Raw genomic sequence first — 18,546 nt, 5'->3', positions numbered from 1 at the left:
GAGCACTGTACCCTTGGAAAAGCACAGCACACACTAAAATCTAAATGTTTTAGTCAGTGAGTTGTTTCTCGTATGTAATGGAGGCAAAAATATACACATGTATCTCAGAGAACACACAGACAGACACAGGGCAGAGTCTGTATCTGTGTCTGCTGTTTACCACCCTCACTAGGCCTCATTCCCACATGATGTAGTCACACTAAACACGAAGCGCACCGTGTCTTATCTTCTCATGCCTATGAGACATTTTCAGGTGAACCTTGAGTAATGGTTAATAGGTAGTTATGACCGAAGTCAGCATTAATCAGTAGCAGTCAGTTGCTAATTGAGCGACTGATCACTTATTTGGATTAGAGAAAGTTTTTACTTCCTCCTTACGTACCTAACCTGCGCAACAGTCATTTCAATCCTATCACTCTGCGCTTTAACTTTAAGGTCGTATACTGTTTTTATCAGAAAGTGTATGTAAGCCTGTTTACAGTTACAGAAATGTGTAGTGGTCTTAAAACAAAAAGTAGGTCTAGAGCCCTTGAGCTAACTCCCAAAGATTACAATGACCTGAAAGGTCAGCCAGCACACAGAGGACAACAGCGAGAAAATCATGGCGAAATCCAGATTGCTGCATTTTTGTATTGAAGAGGAGACTTAAGAGGAATTAATGCTCTGTTCGCTTGAAGAATTCAATATTTTGAAGTTAGTGGGTGGTAGAAAGACACAAAATGGTGCTTGACATGTTAATGACTAACCTCCAGTTGTTGTTGGTCTGTGATGCAATCACTTGGGAAATGCCCAACAAGCTGAAAGGGGGCATATCACCAAATATTGTAGTGGAAGCAGAAACACTTCGCTCAGTAAAGCGATTGTCCACTAGTGTATACTGGAACAAAGACAGTAGACCAATTAAACAGCATGGTTGTAGCTCCACTTAACCCATGGACTAGTGTAAGGGAATTTGTCTTGTAACCGGAGTTCAAATCAAGGGGTTAAGGGGTGGTGTGCTCCTGAGCAAGGTACCCAACCCCCATTGCTCCCCTGGTGCAGATAAGTGTGCACCCAGTGTGTAAAAATGATGGGTCAAATGCAGAGGTCAAATTCACTGTCATTAACTGATATGTGCAAATAAAAGAACAAATTCAAATTGTAACTGTGCGTGGAAACTCAAACATTTTTTTGGGAAATTTCCACTGGGGAGTGTGTGATACAATGCTATCTGTCTGTATGCTAAATATAACTCTGCTTAGCACAATGACTGGAAACAGGGGAGCACTGAGCCAACCCTCTCATCTAAGTGAATAAGCAAATGTCCTAAAATATGGAAGTGTCCCTTTTAAAGGGAGATGAACAGTGAAATGGAAATTACTGAATGGACAAGTTGGGCAGCATCATGGAGGGAGGGCTACGGGTTTAGCCACAACATGAGGTTGTGGGAATCTCCACACATGGCCCACTGATTATAAATATACAGTACACGCATAATGTCCCACACAGGCAGAAACACACCCGACCATTAAAACAAAGAGATAGCCATACTTCCATCGCTAAAAACAGTCTCTCCTCTGCTCAGCTGGTCATTGTCTACCATGTCACCTCCCCTGCCCATCCATCTCCCCACTTTCATCTTTATAATCCTCCGCTGGGCCAGGTTACCAGCGAGAGGCTAGTTAAAGAATATGACATGCTAATGGTTGGGAGAGGATATGAATAGAGCAGGGGACTGGAAGGCAGCCATGGCTAAAATCACACACACACACACACACACACACACACACACACACACATATATGTACACACAAGCACTCTCTTTATGCTCTTTCCATTTTACGTGCTCACTCTCACACATCTGTGTGCGATTAGATTTAGTTAGGGCTACTGGTGATACGACCAAAAGAGTGCGCTATTGGCTCAAATTCAGAATGAACGTGGCACATTTATTGTGTGTGTGTGTATGTGTGTGCACGTGTGTGTCCATGTGTTTGTGTGTATTGTTTAACTTAATCAATAAAGGGAGTGACGGAACACTCATGAACCAACCTAAAAAGAATCTACTTGTCACGTTCAGGGTTTTAAACTGTTTTTAATGGAGGAAAATCAATACGACTCTGCTGTGTTACTTATTCTACCATGCTGAAGTTAACACCTCCTTCTCTGCGTCTTCAGGACCTGTCCTGCATTGATGACCTCTCCACCAACTCGTTGTTCTCCTCTCCGGCTGACTCGCTGTCGGAGTATGCTGATGCCCAGTCCTTCATCAGCACAGATAACCTGGACACAGTGCCCACCCTCTGGGACGTCAACACTAGTACCACCGCCACACCAGCACAAAGCCAGCTAGAGGTCAGCAGCAAACACACACACACACACACACACACACTGTAACACAAACTTAAAAAAACAGTATGTGTTTCTGTGGCGGGAGAAGACACTTGGCACCTGCACCTAAGGGTCAGGTTGTCCCTTTAACTGAACATCTGACAACCTGCTGTAGATTTTAGTCTTCAGATTTTCTTGTTGTAGCATTTATGTTCACTCAGAAAATACAACACAAAATGCAACACAATACACACTGTGACTCTGCTGTTTTGTTTTGTTTGCCTTTAGTGCAGTCTAGTCTTAACACTATTTTCTTCCTTTAATTTGAAAGCACTCAAAAGCATGACAGACATGTGGCACTGGGGTTGGATGAAGGATTCTCCCCACGTTAATCACCCATATATTGTGTCAGTGACATAAGTTGGCCTATTATCAATAAATTAATAATAATAATTCATAATAAAACACATGATCAGTTTTAATAAAACACCTTTCCCATGACCCAAGAATTGGCTTGAGTAGCAAAAACAAAAACCAGTGATGCACACATTCACATCCAGATATTTGCTTTAACTTGCAGATCCAAATTTATTTCAGTCTTCCTTTATTGTCACAACATACTCAGTACTCCAGCTATTGAGAACAGGCAGATAATGTCTTACCTCTGTCATACCAGTTGTTTTTGTTTACTGTCACTCATCAACTAGTATGTTTAAATTAGCCACTGAGATCCATATGAGACTCTACAAATAATACATTATTTTTATGTACCATTATTTAAAGAGAGCAACTTTTGTTTTCAACTGTTGCTCTTCCTTCCCTGCTCAGGCTCCTGTTGAAGCTTCTTTGAATTATGTGGATCTGTGAATATCTTTTTTGATATGAATCAGTGTACATTTATTTCCCCTACCCTCTGAAAGCCTTTTATGTTCCCCTTTTCATTGTGCCCTCATTTCATCCATTATGTTTCCCAGACGCACACACTTTATCTGCCTTTTGTTGTTGCTGCTTTCTTTTCACCACTAGCCAACAAATTGTATTTTGTTGAGTGCTGCTCCATCAGGCAGTTTTAAAGCTCCCTCATGTACAGACAAACACATGCACGTACACAGTGATTATTCATGTTTGTTTTGGTTTTATTTTTTCACTTTTTTCTCATGCAGTTGGCATTGTCTTCATCACTGAGTTTTTATTTTTTTCATTTTATTTTTCTTTTGACAGCAGAATGGCACCAGCAGGTTTCATGGCTTGGCCAGTTTGGATGATATAACTGCTATTATCAGCACCCCACCTTTAGGAGGATTCCAGGTAGCCACGCCGAAATCTCTAGTCTAATATAAAATGAAACTTTGCTCTCTCGACGGAGGAGCCTGTTCACTGGAAATTCTGAGTAATGTCCATGTGCAGATTGTGTCATGTGTGCAAATTGCAGCTGATGTGTGTTTGCAATACTAGATAATCCCCAGACTGTTTTACATGGAAACATAACGTGGCACTAATCTGAGAGTGAAGATCTCATATTGAAAGTGCATGTGAGCAGTGAAAGTCTAATGCTTGTGCCTTCTTTGGCAAGTCAAAATTAACACAGATGATGAAAGAATTGCTGCATTTTTCATGTATTGGACACATTCTGCAAATGTGCCTTGGCGTAAGAAGCAAATAATACCATATACTGGGACAAAAGTGGAAACACAGTAATGTTGAGGTGTCTGTCTTAATGAAACCTTCCTGATTTTCGGTTTTGCTTTTTTGTCTTTGGCAACAAACTTCTTTGGAAACCCTCTCTCATTCTGCTTTATGCACCTTTTGGTTTTATTTGCTGTCTTACTTTTTCTTTGGTAATTATTCCTTGATCGGTCATGATGCTGTGCTAAACTCTTACTACCTGCTTCCACCTGCCTCCAACTTTCAGCTGCTGTCTCTTTTCTAAACCATCTTTGCCTAACCCGAAACAAGAATCCGAGGCAACAAAACCCCCAAACACAGCGTTTCTTGCTGTAAATTACACTGATGAAATCTACTCTTGTGTTTTCAGGCTCAGAGAACCCAGACACCTCCAGAGGAGGAAGAGGATGCCGAGGAAGAGGAGACGGAGGAACTGGGACATGTAGACACATATGCTGAGTACAAACCTTCTAAATGTAGGCCACTATGCTGAATATCCACATCCACTCATCCACTTTTTTTCTTTTTTAATATGACATCATGTTCACGCAGATTGCTGTTAACACATTAACTTTTTTTCCTTCAGCCACCATAGGAATTTCTCATCCTGACATAGTGGTGGAGACAAACACACTATCCAGTGTCCCTCCTCCTGACATCACCTACACTCTGTCCATCCCTGAATTAACTATTAACAGTGGCCAGCTGTCTGCTCTGCAGCTAGAGGCCATCATCTATGCCTGCCAGGTACACTCACACACTATAAAATACAACTGTTTGGTAATGTAGGAACCTCCGTTCATGTATTTGCTCTTCCTGTGCCCTCAGCAACACGAGGTGATCCTCCAGAACAACCAGAGAGCAGGCTTCCTGATTGGAGATGGGGCAGGGGTCGGAAAGGGCCGCACTGTGGCAGGAATCATCCTGGAGAATTACCTTAAGGGAAGGAAGAAAGCACTGTGGTATGAGAGATTTACTGCTCTGGTTGACCTCATAGTGGCGCCATAAATCAAGCTCGAAAGCTAAATAATGGCTGTAGTTTCTCTTATTGGTTTACAATACCTGATTTATATGATTGTGCTTCGTGTCCATTTGCCAAGTTATTTTGAGCATGTATGAGCTAGAATTCTGGAGAATTACTGACTTTCCATTTCTTGTCTTCAGGTTCAGCATATCCAATGACCTGAAATTTGATGCAGAGAGAGATCTCAAAGACATAGACGCATCGAATATTCCTGTGCATGCCTTAAACAAGGTAAATCCAGGTGGAATAAGTGTGATAATTTGAGAACATAAGGTTTCTTCTTGGCGAAAGATTAGGTTTTATCTGCATTGCAGGTAAAAAGACACAAAAGCAAACCATGTTCTCCACTTGAAAATGGTCTTAAAATGCATTTTCACAGATAAAGTATGGAGACACAGCTACCTCAGAAGGAGTCCTGTTTGCAACGTACTCTGCGCTGATTGGAGAGAGCCAGGCTGGAGGGCAGCGTCGGACAAGAATTAAACAGATCCTGGACTGGTGCAAGCCAGACTTTGATGGAGTTGTATCCTTTCCTGTCAAACACTGTCTCATGTTACTCCATCCTGCGTTCACTCATACATTCAAATGGAAGAAAACTTTTTCATTGTACTCCACACACTAACATCCACCAGTGGTGTTTTAATGCAAAGTGTCCCTGCATGTCAGTCATTTACTGTATATTTCCATGCATAACTGGACCACTGTCCTTTAGTTAATTGAATGAGGGATATATGACTCAGATAACAACATGCCCCCTTTCAGTTTGTCAGTATCAGAGCAAAACAACTTTATGTGGTGTCTAGTTGGTACCATGTTGAGCATCATTATGTCTTTCTACCTCCCCTCAACTTCACAATATTTAGTTCTTTAAGCTTAAAGCATAAATTCAATCTCCTCCTCACTCTATCATGTCCATGTCGAAGTCCAAGGGCAAGGACTGAGGAACATACACAGAGCATTTTAGCCAGTGCCAATAGAAATTTTATTTAGTATTTTTTTTTGTGTAGGCATCTTTACATGTATTTTATCAGTCCAGTTTTGAACTAACACAATGTGATTTTTTTCCTGTCATGAGAGATATTTGCCCTTGACCTTTCACCCTCACAGATTATTTTTGATGAATGCCACAAAGCCAAGAATGCCACATCGACAAAGATGGGCAAGGCAGTGCTTGACCTGCAAAACAAGCTGCCACGGGCCAGAGTGGTGTATGCCAGTGCCACAGGTCGGCGGACGTTCACAATTAAACGCACATCCTTACACCTAATGTGACACAGCAGAGGAATTCAAATGTATGTATTCTTTTGTTCTTTCCACAGGTGCCTCTGAGCCAAAGAACATGATCTATATGAGCCGCCTGGGAATCTGGGGTGAGGGCACGCCCTTCAGAACCTTTGATGACTTCCTGCACACCATCGAGAAGAGGTTTGTTGGATGAAATGTGCTGGAAACGTTATCTAAAGCCATGTGTTGTCAGTCATATGAATTCATACCTTCATATGGCTGTGCCTACTGGAACATTCTATACAAATAGTTTGCAGGTATGGCTGATTAACATATGTCAAGTATGTTAAATAATTTATTTGCCATTTGTATACAGAGGCGTCGGTGCCATGGAGATTGTTGCCATGGACATGAAAGTGAGCGGGATGTATATTGCCAGGCAGCTGAGCTTCTCAGGAGTATCTTTCCGCGTCGAAGAGATCGGATTGGATGGTGACCTCAAACTGGTCTATAACAAGGCTGCCAAACTGGTAAGCATCACGAATATGCACGAGAGAAAAACAATCTAAATGACACAAAAACCAAACATAAATGTGGAATCTGTTTCCAGTGGGCAGAGGCTTTGCAAGTGTTCATGCGTGCGGCAGATGAGCTAGGCCTGGTCAGCAGGAAGTCTCTATGGGGGCAGTTCTGGTCATCTCACCAACGCTTCTTCAAATACCTCTGTATTGCTGCCAAGATCCGCCGCCTGGTGGAGCTGGCCCAGAGGGAGCTGGGGGCTGGAAAGGTCAGCAAAACACATGCCAAATGAACACTGTCTAATAGTGTGTGTATAATTTTAGAGAAAGAAACTGTCTGTCACCAATGGAAGATAAAAGCGGAGGCTTCAATTTTCATACAGATGTTGCAAGAGACAAACGGGAACATTCTAATAAAGTCAATACTGTCCTTTATTGGCATATAAAACTATAAAACATTTTTGTTATTGGATGTTATTAGTTAAATTCCAGAAACGCCCAAAGTGATTGAAGTACAGATAACTCAGTAAAAATTGATTGATGTGTTAAAAAAATCATTTTCCACTGCAGTGCATCGTTATTGGCCTTCAGTCAACTGGAGAGTCTCGCACCAGAGAGGTTCTGGATGAGAATGATGGACATTTGGACAGATTTGTCTCTGCAGCAGAGTGAGTAACTTTTGAAAAACATTGTCTGTTATTTTACCGAAATAAGAAAAACATTGAAACTAAAGTTTTGAATGACAACAGAAAAGCTGTGCATTGTCCATGTCGATGCATTTCTGATTCCTGTGTCCCCATGTGTAGAAGTTATTGTTTTTTTGGCAGAAGCCACCATTGTCTCTAGGTTTTTTCCATTTTGTTTTGTTGCCTCATTAAACTCCCAAGCCTGAGGAAAACATGTCACCTATAAACCACCGGGTATTTAGGCCATGTGGTTTAAGTCCTCACCATTTAGTCAGCTAGTCTCTTTCATTAGCAGCTATTTAATTAGCCTACAACTTACCCAAGGAAAACAAGAAAGAAAAGAACGCCTAAGTGCTCTCAACTTGTTTGACCCCAAACTCCTTGCAGCTGCCATTCTTGAATGTCTAAATGAGTATAATAAATCATGCATAACGTGCTAATCTGCCTGTCAGTACCTGACATGATAGGAATTCACAGAGTCTAACTGCCCTGGGTTGTCCCTATCTCTTTCCTGACTTAATCACATTTTCTTTCTCCTCTTTCTCTTTAATTTAGGGGAGTTTTCCAGTCTCTTGTGACAAAACATTTCCCTTCGGAAAAGCAGAGGAGAGAGAAGGCACCAGGGAATAAGAGGAAACGTAAGTGAAGAGGATGCATTAACATATTGTTTTTTAACTACTGTTTTGCATACCCAGTGCTCAGCTTTGTAGATTTTATACACATAATTCTAGGTCACTTTATTAGTTACCAGGTGTGGTCCTCTGCTTTTGTAGCCCATCGGCCTGCTGTGCGTTCATAGATCTTCTACATATCTTGGTTGTAACAAGTGGTTATTTGATTTACTATTGCCTTTCTGCTGCTATCTTGAACCAGTCTGGCCAATTTCCTCCTACCCCTGGCATCAACAAGGCAGTTTCACCCAGAGAACCACAGCTCACTGGATTTATTTTCTTTTTTGGACCATTCTCTGTAAACCCTAGAGATGGTTATGTGATAAAATCCAAGAAGCTGTTTTTAAAATACTCAGACCAGCCTGTCTGGCACCAACAAGCATGCCACGTTCAAAATCACCTTTCTTCCTCATTCTTGATGCTCAGTTTGAACTTCATCAAGTTATTCTGATAATTTCCCGATGCCTAAATGCATTGAGTTGCTGCCATGTAATTGACTGATTATATATTTGCATTAACAAGCTGTTCAGTGGGTATATCTGGTAAAGTGGCCGGTGAATGTTTATATTTGTTTGTATCTGGTTGTTTTCATCACAATCGGGTCCAAAATAAAACATATCTGGCCTGCAATCATTTTAGGAAATAATGATAACACTTTTGAAATACTCTTGTTTTCTTACTCTAGTTTCTTATCACATTGTGACTTCAGGGAAACCCAGAGGTCGACAAACCAAGGTACCCAAGCACACAGTGGACAGCGGTGGCGTGATCAACATCACTGATGACAGCAGCAGTGACACTGACGGCATGGACACAGACTCTAACTCCTCACCTGACTCCCTGTTAGACAACGATGATGTCATCTTTGTAAACCACACTAGCTACCAGACAGGTGAGGAGATGATTGTGGGGTTTTTTTTTACGTGAGAAGATTAGTCAAAAAAAGATATTGTGGTTCTTGGTGTTGGTGTCTTGATGAAACAGTAGCTCTTCAATCCAATTAAAATCATTCTGATTAGAAATTACAACTTCCCTGTTCACAAATAAATAATCCAATTATAGTGGGTGTATATTGTACATGCATCAAGCCATAAATCAGAATAATCCACTTGTGGACATGTGCAGAATCTTAAAAAAGTCTGATAGTAGTATCTGTCTAATAGTAGTAGAGGAAGAAGCTTTAATTCTGCCAGTATTGTAAAAAAAAACAAAGAAACGCTGATGTCACTGCCCACGCTCAGATATTTCCTCACTCTGCACCATCCATTACTTTTCCCTCCTCTCCTACATTTACTCTTTGTTTGTTTCAGAGAATGGACCTACATTATATTTTTCAAAAAAGACTTTGGTTTCCTCTGTTTTCTGTAATGAAGCTATAAAGTCAACAGTTCATTCTGTGCCTGACTTCCAGTAAACAGGAGGTGGACATTTATATCAATCCAAGCACATTTAATTTACTGCCCTACAATCAGAAGTTCTTTTAAGTCTCTAATAAGAAAACTCAGTTGCTTTCAGATGCATTTTTGCTCCCACCTCTGCTATGTTTCTATCCATTTCCAGAAATATCAAGCTGATACGAACTTCCTGTGCTGTGGTACGTTTGTGACTCTCACCTAATTTCCCCCCCTGCATTGTGTTCACAGCAAGGATAGAGGAGATGAAGCAGGGCCTCCTTCACAAAATATCCGCACTGGGTAAAGAACTACCTCTTAATACCTTGGACGAGCTCATTGATAAGTTTGGAGGACCAGATAAAGTCTCAGAGGTATGAAAAATCCACACTCCACTAGAAATGCCGCAGGGTCTTCACTTGTCGGCAACACCTTGAACGCTATCATTTATGGTTTTGTCTGCAGATGACTGGTCGTAAGGGGCGTGTGGTTCGACGTCCTGATGGCAGTGTCCGCTACGAGTCCAGGGCTGAGCAGGGTCTTACCATCGACCACATCAACCTCAAGGAAAAAGACCGCTTCATGTGTGGAGAGAAGGTCAGAAACATCAAATTCATAACCTCTTGTTCATTAAGATTTCCAGCAATCATCCTAATATAATCCTCTCTTTTCCAGCTGGTGGCCATCATCTCAGAGGCAGCCAGCTCTGGGATTTCCCTGCAGGCAGACAAGCGGGTGAAAAACCAGAAACGCCGAGTCCACATGACTCTGGAGCTGCCGTGGAGTGCAGACCGGGCTATTCAGCAGTTTGGTGAGTCAAGGAACTGAATCTTTTATGAGTCTCTCAAAGGTAAAAGGGTAGGGGAAAAAAAGGACATTCACTGAGTTACAAAGAAAGAAGGAACGTCTGATGCCATTGTAAGCATTTGGCTTGAGTATGATTTTTCATAATTAGTATGTTTTCTTTCATTTGAAAAGTGTGCTTGGATCTACCATTTTCTCTGTCAGTGATATATAGTTCAGGAAAGAATCACTGTAAAGAGACCTGTCTAGTTTTATTTTTCATTCTTTCATTCTTTAGGACAAAGACTACAATATATAAGGCTCAATTGTTTTAGTGAAACACTGTTGTTGATGTGAGGTTGCTGTCAGCTATTTCACATGTTTTGCTCTAAGAGCTACAGTTGCTTAATACATCACTCAATATCGGTTAAGTGACAGAGTTTCAGATGAATACACCCTCTGTGTATGCACCTATTTTTTTATGAGCTCTCTCTCACTTTCTCTCTCCCTCTCTCACACACACACACAAAGCGTCATTGATGATTTAATTGTTCACAGTAATTAATAAACGTTTTATACCAAGTACCACCATTATGACCGATGTTAAAATACAGTAGCTCAGCTATTAACATTTGACTGAAGAAACAATTATTCCTAATAATATGATTTAATGTTTACTGATTTTTATTAGAACTGTCTCTTAATACACACACTTTCTGACCCGTAGCGTTCTTCTAGTTCAGTTGGATTGTGCTCACATACTGTATGTACACACTTTATAAATACACACCCTAAAGTTGATTTCCTCATAATAGAAAAAAGCAAATGATTTTAAAAATTAGCTTTGACTTGGATGTTTTTTGGTAGTTGATGAAGAAAATTAATAACATTGTGAAGACCGTAAACTAAATTAACAAACTCTGAAAAAATCTACTTATACACTCATGGGGGAACACATGCTAATTCCACAGCATGTGAAAGGCCTTGGTCCAACCAGGATTCGAACAAGGAACCTTCTTGCTCTGAGCTTCCATGGCCCCGGGGAAAATTAGCGTTCATCAATTCCTGTAATTGCTGACAAGTCAGTATACGTAGTGTAGTTAGTTTACAAGCAAACGAAAAATGGAGGAAAAAGAAATGAAAGTACGAGAACCAGGAAATCCGACCGTACTGATGACCATCATTTACCGGAATGAGATCAATGCCTCATTCCCTGTGGTTGTGAGCAGACAAACAGGATTAATTACTCAAAAAGGTGTCATTCAACATATTAAAGTTTGCTGGCAAAGGTTTCATTAATAACCCCGAACACAATTTTCTCTTCTGCATAAGAAACCTGAATATAGTCCCTCTTACTAGGATCAAGCCTTAGTTTTCCTTCTTTGAACAAAACAACTTTTATCTTGGAGATGTCATAGTTATTAGAATTTTCTGAGCATGTCATCGCCTTGAGCAACTCTTTTTATAAGAAAGCCACATGAATACAGCCCCACATTTCTCTGGTATTTGATGATTAGTTGACTTTTTTTTTGCACTTCATGTTAAAGTGAAGCCAGTCATTTTTAATAATCTTGAACATATGCTGTAACAATACTAACATTTGAATGGATCATGAGAGTGTGTTATTACAAACATGAACTAAACAGATTAACTACAGAACCTGGTTTGTGCCCAGGGTGTCAAAGGAGGTCGAGGTGAAAACGTTTTCTTTATTTTATTGCTGACATTACTTTGTTTCAATAAGCCTCCAAGAAACATTTTACAATATTATACTTACAATTCACTGCTGTGTAATATGTATCTACAAGTGTATCTTTGCTGCTGGTAAGTCTGTTCATCTGTTTCACATAAAATGCAACCAAGATGAGCTGCTGTTAAAATGATTTTCAAATCACATAATATGTAGCTCATGTGTATTTTCAAGCCTTAATAAATATTGTCTGGTTTGTGAATATTTTCAGGCACTCCATTTGATTTCGATCTTGAGATAAGACCACAAATATGATGATCCCAGAGTGTTTGCCTCTACTGTGGCAGCCGTAGCCAAGTTTGCTTTATTTATTTCACACTTCTCATAGTAACATAAATCGTGTTGTTTCGTTGTAGCGCTGTATACAGCAATTACTGCCTCACTGTTGCTCTTTCTCTCTCTCGCTTACACACACAAACACATCTTGCACAAACAGTAATCCCGCAGCATTGGTGGTCCTGTGGGCCACCGAAACAGCCATAAAGTTTTAACCATCTTGAGCTGGTAGAAAGAACTCGGCTTTAAAGCAGTAAATGCAGCATAACTACACTTTTGCTGCCTGTAGAGATTTCTGACTTGTGAAATTATGAACATCCATTTTAAGGAAACAAGTACATTATTACTATCTTCTCGTCATGTTTTGTCATACTTTGTCATTCTCAGGTCGCACCCATCGGTCCAATCAGGTGACGGCACCAGAGTACATCTTCCTTATCTCAGAGTTGGCCGGGGAGAGACGTTTTGCCTCCATTGTGGCGAAGAGACTAGAAAGCCTGGTAAACTTACATATTTGCTTCATTTGTGTGTATGGGTGCATGTTGCTTTTCCTCTTTTTGTTTTGCACATTTTTTAAACCCATGTTTTCTTTATTTGTGTCTTGGGAAAACGATCTGTGTCATCTTTTGGTCTCAGTGAGAAGAATTTTCCGCTGTAAACAGAGAGGATCTGTATTTTATGTTTGTTGATTGTTGGGCTCAATATTGCCATCAACTCTGCCATTTGCAACTTCACCCTACCGTCACCCCCTGTCCTTCCTGTCTCCCCGGGTATTCCCTCCTCCAGAAACCCTCTATAAAGTCTCTTTATTGTCGGTTTACTTGAAGTTTCATCAAATATTTTTCCACAAACCTCAAGAGATTCTGGGCCTTTCCCTTACTGAGCTCCACAATGGAAAACTGAATAAGCAAAAAAAAAAAAAAAAGGCAAAAGAGCTTTCCTGGATAATTTAAAAGTCCTTGGTCATTTTCCACAATTATCAATGCATTTCAGGGCAAGCAGTCATTTATTTCCATAGTGACACAGCATGACAGTTCTTTTGGGAAGAGGGCAAGGAGGGTGTGAGGGGATGGCGGTTCCAGGAAGTCATTCCTGTATTTGCCAGATGCGTTCGGTAAATCTGCATCAAGGAGAGGTCACATCTCGTTCACTTGTCTGCCCAAACCCGATACAACAACACAAATACACGGCGAGAGAGAAAGAGACACACTCACACGTACTGCAACTAGATAGCTGAATACCTTTGTTACAGGCTGACTTCAAATCAGCAGTGAAGTCATATTTGGCAAAGGCAACCCTTTGTTATAGAATTTGAAGGGAAGGCATTCCTCTGTGTGGCAGGGACCGCAGCCAGCTACAAGGCCAGCCTGCTGCTGACTTGGCTTAATTTCCCTCATCTCCATCACACTTTTCATGAAATCTATCAAGTACAGAAAAATCTCCAGATGTAATTTTCACCAAAGAACAACATTAATAGCATTCTTGCTCTATATTTTAGGAAATTAAATCTATTTGGGTTTTTCATTTTGGGCCACACAGAAGAAGATAATCTGAAGTGTAACTGATCATGAAACTTGATTTACACTTGGAATTATGCAGATTAGGTAATTTTGTCCTAGTTTATGCAACATAATAAATACACACATGTGAAGTAACTCAAAATGTATGACAACTTATGTTATTGTAATCCATTTATCAATACTTGTTAGGTTGGTATTCACTCATGCTTTATCAGAGCATTGAGGTCTGGATGTTTCATTGCACCAATTCAGATTCATGTATGTCGGTCTGTATTAGTGTGATGATCTTGGAAGAGCTATTACGACTCCAACTGCTATGACTATAATAGTAATTGTTATTATTATTCGCTTTGTAGGGTGCATTAACACATGGAGACAGACGAGCCACTGAATCCAGAGATCTGAGCAAGTACAATTTCGAAAACAAGGTAAGAAATAATATTCTGAACCCAGTATTACCTTTTGCTTGACATGTCGTTTTTAGTAGTACAGTGTCTTTTAATAATACTAATTCTAATTTCCCTTTTCTTGCAGTATGGTACCAAGGCTCTGGATAAGATCACCAAAGCAATCCTTGGTCACATAGAAAACAAGGTGCCTCCTCCAAAAGGCTACCCAGGGGGTGAAGCCATCTTCTTCAGAGGTACTGCATGTTCAGCATCTGTGAACAGAGAACATTATCTGTGATTGAGCCTCGAAAAAAACAAACATGTTTTTCTGTATTTCAGACATGAAACTCGGAATGATGGACGTGGGCATCTTTTGTAGGGAACCTCGCTTTGGGATCAGTACTGAGAAAGGTATCCAAAATCATGCAGGCAAATTTCATCCCAGTATACTAGTGATGATCACGACCAAGGCCACTCAAAGGCCCAGGCCACACAAATGAGTATAACAACTTTTGTGTTCTGTTTTGTTTACCTCAGATTGCAGCATCACCAAGTTCCTAAATCGTATCCTGGGCCTGGAGGTTCACAAGCAGAACTATCTCTTCCAGTACTTCACTGATAACTTCGACTACCTTATCGAGAAAGACAAGAAGGAGGGCAAATACGACATGGGAATCTTAGGTACACACGGCAAATGTTACTCAAAGTTTAAGGCTTTACTGATAGAAGCAATCTGTTACAACTACAAAAATAAAAAAAATAAAAAACACAGTGAGGAAATCTGTTACCACTTTAAAATGCCTGTTTAATAATTAGTACATACTGTATCTTACAACTATACTTGCTAAATTATGAAATAAATTATATCAGAGCTGTTTGTAGAACACAGACGACGAGATCGCTGCTCCTTTCTTCACACAGTGTATGTCTGTCAACACATGGAATCGTAAATTCGATTGTAATTGCCTCTTGTGGATTGATCCTCTATCGTGGGTAATTATTTTGGATTGCCTGTTCTTTTGTGTCTCTGACAGACCTTGCCCCTGGTAACGATGAGATCTATGAGGAGAAGCAGGAATCTTTCCTGACAGTTGGAAACCCTCAGGATGGACAGGTTGTTCTCTATAAGGTAGGCACGGCAGGACTTCATCCTCGGAGCTTTCATTTAAACATTTTATTTATAGGCATTACATGCCCCTCTGGACTCCTACAGCTGTTGTTTAAGGGCCAGTTCAAACCACATTCTGTGTTTGCAGAGAGATGCTACACATTCCGGCTTGCATGTTCATATTCAAACGAGGAAAACATTTTTTAAATTGAATTAGCTGCTGCCTAGCATTATTCAACAGGATTTTCTTGCATCCCATGTTTTTGCCAAGTGTCCTTCCTGTTTTCAATGTTTAGCTCTTTTCCCATGTTTTTTTTTTTTTTTTTTTTTTTGTTGGAGGTGGACCTAAATCCACATTCAGAGAAAATGGACAGAAATGTGCAGAAATGACACCAAATGACTCGGGGTTTAATAGCGGTTTGAACAGGGTTAGGTTATGCTGGTCAACTTCAATGTTCTGCAATTTCCACTATCATCACAGAGCCGTATCTACTGATCAGCACAGGCATAATACAGCGTCAAAATGTGAATGTCTTTGTCTGGTAAAAGATGCCTTGTTGTGTGTACAGACATAGCATTAGCATTATGAATCAAAAGTGCATTTAGAAGGACACTCAATGTCCAAAAACTGTAAATCTCTTTCCGAGTTTTTATTTTCCCAGCTGACCAAATAATAATAGTTCATTCTCAATGGCAGCAAAGCTGTTTTCTTAGTGACTATAAATTCAATATGATTTTCTTTACAAAGCTTCAACTTTACACACTTTTTGGTTACATAAGTTACCAGGGCTTATGTAACCAAAAAGTGTGTAAAACTTGAATATTGATGTCTGTAGTCAAATTGGTGTTTCTTTTCCAGCGGTAAGACTGTGATCATACAGGATTAGCCCAGGGCTGAGGAGCCTATGTAGACATTTGTTGTAGGTGGGAGCAGGATAATTACTACTATCTTCTGCTCTTAGCTGTCATCTGCAGGCTAATCTACATTTTGACATTTCAAAGCTGGCAGCAGAGCAGCCAGGATCGGTTTAGCATGTTGAGTATTTGCCTCAGTCTATGTACAAGTAACTATATGTTGTTAATTATTTGTTAGATTTCTGTTTGGCTTTAAGGATACCGGTGTAGGGTTGTTTGCACACTTAGCCCCTCCTCCTACTCAAGTCTCTCTCTGTTGTTGCACATGTAGATCAGTGTGGACAGAGGAATGCCCTGGGATGAGGCCTACAACAGGTCACTGAAGCTCAGCAGTCCTGATGAGGGATTCTACCTGTCCCAGAAGGTTAGTCCATGTCAGAGTAAATAAAGTAACCTCACAGAGTAAGAGTAATGTGACCTGTCACCTGAATGCTTAATGCACATTTTCCATAGCTGCTTTAATATTTCTTTAGATATATTGCTCTTGAAACATTTAAAACATTTTCTTTATACATTAAATGCATGTTCTTTATACTTCCCGCACATTTGGTCCTGTTTCATGGTACATACCTGATCTGTGACCACCTCTAACTACAATACTGTTTGTATGTTTATATATTAATCATGAATTCTGAAACTCTGTATAAAAGTGCAAATTGCACAATTTCCTTTCAATTCTAAGTGTAATAAAAATTCTGGCAATGTGTCATTTATTTCAAACTCTTAAAAGGTCTGTGTGTAATACAAAAGCACTTAAGCACCAGATACTCTAACATTTGTCCCCTAAGCAGTTTGAGATGTTTTATATCTCTGTCTCTTGGTTTGCCTTGCTGCATCACATATTATATTTGGTAGTATTTTGTCTTTGTTAGTTGAGCACAGTCTACTTTGTTTGTCCTTATTTGTTGTTATTGTCATTTCTGTTTTCGTCTTGTGCATCCACTTGTGTGTTTAGTTTTATTCCATGAAGCTTCTTAGGGACTACAAATGTAAATTTGCCAGTGGCTATAATCTGGCATATTCATGTTGATGTTCATTAATTTGCAATACGTAAAATAAGTAAATAAATAAACTGAAAGGGTTTTCTTTTTGTACATATTCACTGTGTGTGCTGCTTCTCCACAGCTGCGAGGTAACAACCCCTGTGTGCTGCTGGCTGAGCAAGGAAGAGGCAAAAACTTAATTGTCTTTAAGCCCAACATTGGGAAGCAAACCCATCCTGAGAGCCTGGACAAACTCCTCCAACGTTACCGGAAGGTAATGGTCCAATGATTTCTTCATCAACCATATGTACAGTTCAAAATGTCAGTATATTTGAGGGGAAAAAATCTCAACTGCAGGAAAGGTTTGAAAGGAAAAGACTGCACTTTTTCAATCTTCTTAAATTATTTGGTCTGTAGTCATCATTTTATGATTGCGAATATGGAGTTTGCTGCCACCATGTGGTCATTGATAGGCACTGGTCCAGATGGTTTTGAACTAAGCAGTAAGGGAAATATTAAACAACTGTGATCATGACCATTTGACACCATTTTCTTCTTTGATATAATGAAGTTTCAGTGTTGAAATTAGATAAACCTTTTGATATGAAGCAAAAGTTCATCATCAAAGTTTATATTTTGGTAAGGCTGCTCAGCAGAGATCTTAGCTCATTTCTGCGTACATTGTCTTTTCCAGGTGACTCCAGAGGAAGCCAGAGACAACTGGGAGAACCAATTCACATTCTCTTTCAAGAAATGCAGCCATGCCAACTGGTAAGCAGGACGCTTCCCTGTCCCCTTTGGATTAATTGACTCACTACATGCTACACTGCAGGCTGATATTATTAAGATTCAGTCAGGGTGGTTTCAAAATCACATTTGCAGTAGTTATTGCAATGTATATATTTTTTTATCTTCTTTTCATTCTCCATAGGAACGGGAAGTGTAAGAAAATTGAGGAAGGCCAGGAGTGTCTGCAGGGCATGCGTCTGCGTCAGTACCACATGTTGTGTGGTGCTCTGCTGCGTGTGTGGAAGCGTGTGTCTGACGTGGTGTCTGACATCACCAGCTCCAGCATCCTGCAGATTGTTCGCCTCAGAACAAAGCAGCACAACAAGCAAGTCGGTGAGTACCTCTCCCCTGCCTGATGTTGCATTGTGACTCGACTGCATAGATGGTACTGTAAGAGTGCAGAGTGAAAAAATCTCACTGGGAGATAAAAATATCATTTTGAATTTACAAATAAGTAGTTTCAGTGGCAGGATAGGTTGGGAAGTGCTTACACATGTTTATGACATATTGAGGAAATGAAACCGATGCTCACTTCCCTCATTTG

General features: G+C 40.2%; 1 protein-coding gene across 8 annotated transcripts in view; it reads left to right on the top strand.

Annotated features, from left to right (window-relative positions):
* The window catches only part of sbno2b (strawberry notch homolog 2b), a 63,093-nt gene that overhangs the window by 40,267 nt on the left and 4,280 nt on the right, over positions 1 to 18,546 (top strand). For 4 of the 8 annotated variants that reach the window (XM_058638640.1, XM_058638641.1, XM_058638642.1 and 1 more), the window contains 27 exons: positions 2,158 to 2,334; positions 3,532 to 3,618; positions 4,346 to 4,451; positions 4,562 to 4,722; positions 4,804 to 4,937; positions 5,140 to 5,230; positions 5,379 to 5,522; positions 6,107 to 6,224; positions 6,319 to 6,424; positions 6,600 to 6,753; positions 6,834 to 7,010; positions 7,312 to 7,409; positions 7,983 to 8,065; positions 8,784 to 8,990; positions 9,742 to 9,863; positions 9,955 to 10,086; positions 10,165 to 10,300; positions 12,686 to 12,798; positions 14,175 to 14,246; positions 14,353 to 14,461; positions 14,547 to 14,618; positions 14,745 to 14,888; positions 15,242 to 15,336; positions 16,502 to 16,594; positions 17,356 to 17,487; positions 17,908 to 17,984; positions 18,145 to 18,335. In XM_058638640.1, the coding sequence (XP_058494623.1) occupies positions 2,158 to 2,334; positions 3,532 to 3,618; positions 4,346 to 4,451; positions 4,562 to 4,722; positions 4,804 to 4,937; positions 5,140 to 5,230; positions 5,379 to 5,522; positions 6,107 to 6,224; positions 6,319 to 6,424; positions 6,600 to 6,753; positions 6,834 to 7,010; positions 7,312 to 7,409; positions 7,983 to 8,065; positions 8,784 to 8,990; positions 9,742 to 9,863; positions 9,955 to 10,086; positions 10,165 to 10,300; positions 12,686 to 12,798; positions 14,175 to 14,246; positions 14,353 to 14,461; positions 14,547 to 14,618; positions 14,745 to 14,888; positions 15,242 to 15,336; positions 16,502 to 16,594; positions 17,356 to 17,487; positions 17,908 to 17,984; positions 18,145 to 18,335 (3,331 nt within the window). The remainder of the gene's footprint in view (positions 1 to 2,157; positions 2,335 to 3,531; positions 3,619 to 4,345; positions 4,452 to 4,561; positions 4,723 to 4,803; positions 4,938 to 5,139; positions 5,231 to 5,378; positions 5,523 to 6,106; positions 6,225 to 6,318; positions 6,425 to 6,599; positions 6,754 to 6,833; positions 7,011 to 7,311; positions 7,410 to 7,982; positions 8,066 to 8,783; positions 8,991 to 9,741; positions 9,864 to 9,954; positions 10,087 to 10,164; positions 10,301 to 12,685; positions 12,799 to 14,174; positions 14,247 to 14,352; positions 14,462 to 14,546; positions 14,619 to 14,744; positions 14,889 to 15,241; positions 15,337 to 16,501; positions 16,595 to 17,355; positions 17,488 to 17,907; positions 17,985 to 18,144; positions 18,336 to 18,546) is intronic. The other 4 variants (XM_058638645.1, XM_058638643.1, XM_058638644.1 and 1 more) reach the window with 4 other exon arrangements.

Source organism: Solea solea, chromosome 9 (assembly GCF_958295425.1).
Source record: "Solea solea chromosome 9, fSolSol10.1, whole genome shotgun sequence".
Taxonomy (NCBI): domain Eukaryota; kingdom Metazoa; phylum Chordata; class Actinopteri; order Pleuronectiformes; family Soleidae; genus Solea; species Solea solea.
This window is presented reverse-complemented; position numbering and strand designations above follow the sequence as displayed.